At 46.3% G+C, this 6,896-nt stretch overlaps 1 protein-coding gene across 1 annotated transcript in view; it reads left to right on the top strand.

Moving 5' to 3' along the window:
* LOC132134500 (polypeptide N-acetylgalactosaminyltransferase 10-like) overlaps positions 1–6,896 on the top strand; it is a 29,796-nt gene continuing 22,900 nt past the window's right edge. Inside the window, exons 1-3 of the mRNA XM_059547082.1 lie at positions 1–337; positions 6,111–6,195; positions 6,273–6,411. Of these exons, the coding sequence (XP_059403065.1) occupies positions 191–337; positions 6,111–6,195; positions 6,273–6,411 (371 nt within the window). The 5' untranslated portion in view covers positions 1–190. The remainder of the gene's footprint in view (positions 338–6,110; positions 6,196–6,272; positions 6,412–6,896) is intronic.

Here is a 6,896-nt window from a genome sequence, read left to right as displayed (position 1 = left end):
TTAAAATCTTATTAACTGAAGCTCGTCCTGAACTTTCTCCCCCCGTCGAGGAGGCTGAAGTGGTTCAGTCCATGATAGCGGAAGTGCTGACAGCGGACTGGAGAGAGTGCAAGTAAAGTTCCAGACTCTCGGTCGAGTTTGTGTTGATTTGTGTGAGACGACAGCAGAAGCGCCAGAGAGAGACTCCGAGATGCGGCGAAAGCAGAAGAGACTGCTGCAGATCGCGCTGCTGCTGCTGCTGGTCTTTCTGTTCCTGCCGAGCGTCGGCTTGTGGTCCGCGTCTCTGGAGCGAATGTTTGACAGCTCTGCGGACGCCGCCGCTCTCTCGCGCGCACAGGTACGACAGCGCTCAGAAAGCGCTCACTCAGCTCGCATACATTCTGTTTCTACAGTATCGCAGCAGGTAATCTTTACTCGCTGCTGATAGTAGTGTTGCGTGGCTAGAAGTCTCTTTGACTTCTTGACGCTCCGAGTGAACGACAGATGACGAACGCGACGCGACTAGAGCGGGAACGCGTTGTAGTTTTGTCGCGACACTCGCGCTCCACACAGGCTTATCAACGTGCTAGTAAGTTATTGGCTGATTAGTAATTATATGGTAGACTATTTTTGAACAAATTTCAAAGACCGATAACAAACTGTCTTTAAACATTATTAGAGTTCTATCTTGTAATTCCTCCGTGGAAATTAAAACATGCAGATCCAGTATACAGAATTATTCACATTCTGGTAAAACAAGCATTACACTTGTTCACTTTTCTGTTTTTATGGTTTTTGGGTCAAATAGAATTATCAGTATAAAGCTGGACATTAAATATGGAAATGAAAGAGAAGCATAATTTAGCTTTAGAGCAATTTATTATTTTTGAGAAAGTATTTTAATAGCTTCTTTTGATCTTCACATAACAACAAATAAAAGCCATTTATTTGATTTTGGATATTTTCTTCTTTTTTTTATTACGAGAAAATTAAAGGATTTGTTAACACAAAAATGTGCCTCACAGTGTTATTGTCTTAATGAATATCTGATTGAGTGTATTTAATACAGCATCGACTCACTCTTGAAATGAGAGCTGAGAGTGTCTCAAAAAGTGATGTGGAAATATCAGTGACTTCCTTTGGTTAAACTGAGGCTGTGACTCTCTGCAGTAGAGGTCTTCACAGTGCACCCGAGAGCCGTCGACCCCGGACCCGACCCGGGACCCGTACGGGTTCGGGTCTATATTTTAAATCATCAGCCGGGTCCGGGTCGGGTCCGAAACTATTACCTCGGGTCCCGGGTCTGTTTAACATTGTGTGTAATACCCGTGCGATCGGAGTCATCGGACTCGGAGAACACCCGGCCGTGATCAAACACTGCTTGTGTTTTTTGTAACTTGCAACTTGTAAAATTAGGAAAAGAAAAGAGTGAGCCAAAAAAAAGTGATCGCTCTCTCTCTCTCTCTCTCTCTCTCTCTCTCTCTCTCTCTCTCTCTCTCTGCTTTTAGAAGCAGACCGCGCAGACTCAGAGTTAATGCAAGTGCACGCACGGTATTAATGCTTAAAGACTTGACACACTCATATTTAATATATTTTAAATCAGCAACACAATCTGAGTTGAACTGTCACATTAATGTTTTCTATGACGCTCAAATTGCGTTAAAGCATTTTAGGTTGATACAGCTAGCACACATGTGCAGTCTCGATCGCGTTTCATGTTTATATTGCAACCAGTGAGGGACACTTCGAACACATTTTCTCCCATTTTTATTAGCCTGGCCAGCCAGACTTACATCAAGATGTTTACTCTAGGCTGCGAAATACATTTTGCTGCCGCTAGGGTGCGTCTAGATTTCTAGGTAACATTTTTATAATATTATAAATGAACCGTTTAATCTTAAAGTTTTATTGGTCAGATTCAGACTCGATGCAGAGCAGAGAGCACAGAGATCAGATGATAGCAAATAAATAACGTCAGTGGCCATGGCACTGAAGGAGCGATCGTTATTATAGTTCAAAAGGGCAAACAGTTGAGGTTATTATGCGAGTTAACTCGAGTCAGAATGTACATGTGCACAGTAGCATTTGTCATCCGTCACCGCGTGACATCAAGTGGACTTTTGAAGCTGAAATAATGAGTGGATTCAGCTTGGACTTGGAATAACGAGAGGAATAACATGAATAACTTTCTTTTGGGAGGATTGTAATGCATCACAGGCAGTCAGGTACAAGGAAGAGATACTACTGCTCTTTAAATTAGGTAAGACAAAAAGCTGTATTTTTCGCAACAGGTTTATTGACTTGTAATAGTAATTTAAGGTGGAATATGTGAACGTCGGGTCCAGTCGGGTCTGTGTCTTCCCGGCGGGTTCGGGTCCAGATTTTAAATAATATACGGGTCCGGGTCGGGTCCGGGTAGGCATTTCTCGGATCTACACGGGTCCGGGTCCAGTTTTTGAAATATTAGACGGGTCCGGGTCGGTTCGATGTAGTACATTACGGGTTCGGGCACGAATTTTTGGACCCGTGAAGACCTCTACTCTGCAGTCATACAACATCCCAGCATGTCATCAGATTAGGGGTGGGAATCAGAGGGTACCTCACAATACCCATAATATCACCATACAGCAATTCTGAGATAATATAATGCTAGGCGTAATATAGATGTGTAATGGGCTGGTGTGTGTTGGGCGGGTATTTGATGAGCATATGTGTGATGAGTGGGTGAGTGTTAGGCAGATGTGTGATGGGCGGTTGTGTGTTGGGCGGTGGTGTGTGTTAGGTGGGTGTGTTTTGGGTGGGTGTGTGTGTTAGGCAGATGTGTGATGGGCGGTTGTGTGTTGGGCGGTGGTGTGTGTTAGGCGGATGTGTTTTGGGTGGGTGTGTGTGTTAGGCAGATGTGTTTTGGGCAGATGTGTGTGTTGGGTGGTTGTTTGATGGGCGGATGTGTGGGTGTGTGATGGGAGGGTGTGTGTTGGGCAGATGTATGATGGGCAGATGTATGATGGGCGGGTGTGTGTGTTGGGCAGATGTATGATGGGCGGGTGTGTGTGTTGGGCAGATGTATGATGGGCTGGTGTGTGTTGGGCAGACGTGTGATGGGCGGGTGTGTGTCGGGCAGATGTGTGATGGGCGGATTTGTGGGTGTGTGATGGGCGGGTGTGTGTTGGGTGGGTGTATGATGGGCAGATGTATGATGGGCGGGTGTGTGTGTTGGGCAGATGTATGATGGGCGGGTGTGTGTGTTGGGCAGATGTATGATGGCCTGGTGTGTGTTGGGCAGACGTGTGATGGGCGGGTGTGTGTTGGGCAGATGTGTGTGATGTGTGGGTGTGTGATGGGCGGGTGTGTGTGTTGGGCAGATGTGTGATGGGCGGGTGTGTGTCGGGCAGACGTATGATGGGCGGGTGTGTGTGTTGGGCAGATGTATGATGGGCTGGTGTGTGTTGGGCAGACGTGTGATGGGCGGATTTGTGGGTGTGTGATGGGCGGGTGTGTGTTGGGTGGGTGTATGATGGGCAGATGTATGATGGGCGGGTGTGTGTGTTGGGCAGATGTATGATGGGCGGGTGTGTGTCGGGCAGACGTATGATGGGCGGGTGTGTGTGTTGGGCAGATGTATGATGGGCTGGTGTGTGTGGGGCAGACGTGTGATGGGCAGATTTGTGGGTGTGTGATGGGCGGGTGTGTGTTGGGTGGGTGTATGATGGGCAGATGTATGATGGGCGGGTGTGTGTGTTGGGCAGATGTATGATGGGCGGGTGTGTGTCGGGCAGACGTATGATGGGCGGGTGTGTGTGTTGGGCAGATGTATGATGGGCTGGTGTGTGTTGGGCAGACGTGTGATGGGCGGGTGTGTGTTGGGCAGATGTGTGTGATGGGCGGGTGTGTGTGTTGGGCAGATGTATGATGGGCTGGTGTGTGTTGGGCAGACGTGTGATGGGCGGATTTGTGGGTGTGTGATGGGCGGGTGCGTGTTGGGTGGGTGTATGATGGGCAGATGTATGATGGGCGGGTGTGTGTGTTGGGCAGATGTATGATGGGCTGGTGTGTGTTGGGCAGACGTGTGATGGGCGGGTGTGTGTTGGGCAGATGTGTGTGATGGGCGGGTGTGTGTGTTGGGCAGATGTATGATGGGCGGGTGTGTGTCTGGCAGACGTGTGATGGGCGGGTGTGTGTTGGGCAGATGTGTGTGATGGGCGGGTGTGTGTGTTGGGCAGATGTATGATGGGCGGGTGTGTGTCGGGCAGACGTGTGATGGGCGGGTGTGTGTCGGGCAGACGTGTGATGGGTGTGTGATGGCAGGAGTTTGATGGGCGGATATGTGTTGGGCAGACGTGTGATGGGCGGGTGTGTGTCGGGCAGACGTGTGATGGGTGTGTGATGGCAGGAGTTTGATGGGCGGATATGTGTTGGGCAGATGTGTGATGGCGGGTGTGTGTGTTGGGCGGGTGTGTGTCGGGCAGACGTGTGATGGGTGTGTGATGGCAGAAGTTTGATGGGCGGATATGTGTTGGGCAGATGTGTGATGGCGGGTGTGTGTGTTGGGCGGGTGTGTGTCGGGCAGACGTGTGATGGGTGGGTGTATGTTTGGTGGATGTTCTTCATCCAGGTGGACACTGCATGCTGCTGATACTTTCTCCTCACAGTGCATCTAATGCGCTCTGAGTGAAAAATGCTCACTGGCTACTGGAACATGATTTTAAATGACTGAACTACCTAATTTAAATATTTTAAAATATTTAAATTGTTTTTGTTATATGCTTGTAAATCCACCCTGAGTTTGTAGAAAGTGTTATTTAAAATAAATAAATTTTTCTTATTATATTTCAAATTGCTTAAAAAAATTATTTTATAAGTGAGGAACAAAAAAAGAAACTGCTTTTGACTGAGCAATTTGTTTTATTTCTGTGCCAGGACTATCAGTCTGCATTCACACACATTATGGACTGTTGACAGAAATTTCTCTCAAAGACAAATATGTTGACCAAGACGTGCAATTGACCACATCGCATGCATCGCACACAACCAATTTATATAGCCAAAACACATACGGTGCTGTGAAAGGCTTTTCCTGACTAGAGTCATAGTTTTGGAATGATGTGGGAATTATGATGATTATATATTTTCTTCTGATGCCACTGTCATGTTGAGCAGTTATGATGGGAAGAGATCGTCTTCATAGGGAAAGGCTGTACATGGTGTTGTTGAAAGGCAGCATTGTTCAGGCTCTTGGCTGGCTGTCGTCCAGGCCTCTGGTCTGATAGCGCCTCTGTTTTCCCGATGGAAGAGCCTGAGCTTAGCAGGTGCAGGAATCAGCGCATCAATCACTCACAAACATTCTCTCACACTCACTATTCACACCTGTAAGAACCGTTTCATGTCACCTCGTGCACAGAAGCATCATTCCATTCAGAATCCTGACATCTAATTCATTCATCTGATTTATCACACAGTTTGGCTTCATTGGCAAGACATTTTTACAGTGAGACGTGCTTGTTGTTAAGAGAGATGCGGCTGTTTGCATTAAACATCAGACACGTGGCAGAAAACAATGCTGTGTCCCAATTCACATGCTTACACTATGCCCTAAAGTATACAAAGAAATAAAAAAAAAACCGTGATCCTTTTGGAGTGTGTAGCAGAAGAGCAGAGAAGCTTCGTGACACACTAGCACCTCATAAAACCTGTCAGTGATCCTTTCAGAAATGAGGATTCCTGATCCTAACAGCTCCATTGATGATTCTTTTAGTTTTTGTGTTGCCACATAATGAGATCATTTCACATTTCAACAGAACAGACATAACAAATCAGACATCTTTTTCATTCTTGCAAAGGGTTACATACAGTACAGACTTTTTGTACCGGTAACATTGTTCTAATAATTAGCCCTAACTCTATATTACTTAAAGTTATGCATGTCATTCTTTCATTATTTCATTAATCAAGTTCTGTTATTTTCTAAAAGATGGTTAGTTTGGTTCCCATGTTTAGACCCAAGGGTCAGCCTTTCTCTCCGTCCTCTTTTCTGTTTCCTCTGGTATTTTTGTACTGATCCATTACAATTTAGAAAAGACTAGCACACAGTCCTCCTCATAACATCACATCACACAAGCTTTATGTGTTTTCAGAAAATGAACAAGGTGCAGAATGAGGGCGTTCGGAGGAAGGACTGGCATGACCATGCCCTTATTAAGAGCGAAGCGGCACGTTCAGGTGTGTCACATGATGCATGAGGTGTAATAGAGCTGGGCTGTAGATGACTGTGATGGTAACGCTGTGGTGTGTTGAAGGTGTCGGCGAGCAGGGCAGGCCGTATCCGCTGACCGACTCGGACCGTGTGGACCAGGCCTACAGGGAGAACGGATTCAACATATACGTCAGCAATCGCATCGCCCTCAACAGATCCCTGCCTGACATCAGACACCCGAAGTGAGCCGCCTTCTTCTTCCTCCCCAATCTAAACCTCTGTCATGATTCCTGCAGTGCTGCTCTTTAATGTGTCTCCATTAATTACTGAACATGAACCGTAGAGATGGGTCATTCTTGAACGATTCGTTCATTTTGAATAAATCTTGAATGTGACTCAGAAGGAACGAGTCATCTCGGGGAGTAACACGTTCAGTCTCGCATGCACCACATCCTATGGGTTCTGTACTGAAATTAGTTCACCTCTTTCGAGTCTCAAGGCATTTCGAGTCGTTAAGATAACGATAAAGATATAGTTCTAAAAATCATTCTCAGTTTTATAGAATAGTCTACATCACAACTATAATGATAAAGGCGCAGAGAAACGATATCGCTGGACTCACTTTCAGAATGATTTTTTCCAGCTGATGAACAAAAAAAATACTGACAGCCAATCAGAATCCATCCTGCTGTAACGAGCTCGAGAATTTAAAGAGGCAGACGTGCGT

Source organism: Carassius carassius, unplaced genomic scaffold, assembly GCF_963082965.1.
Source record: "Carassius carassius unplaced genomic scaffold, fCarCar2.1 SCAFFOLD_94, whole genome shotgun sequence".
In the NCBI taxonomy this organism is placed as follows: Eukaryota; Metazoa; Chordata; class Actinopteri; order Cypriniformes; family Cyprinidae; genus Carassius; species Carassius carassius.
The sequence above is the reverse complement of the archived record's forward strand: the minus strand, read 5'-3'. Positions and strand labels throughout refer to the sequence as shown.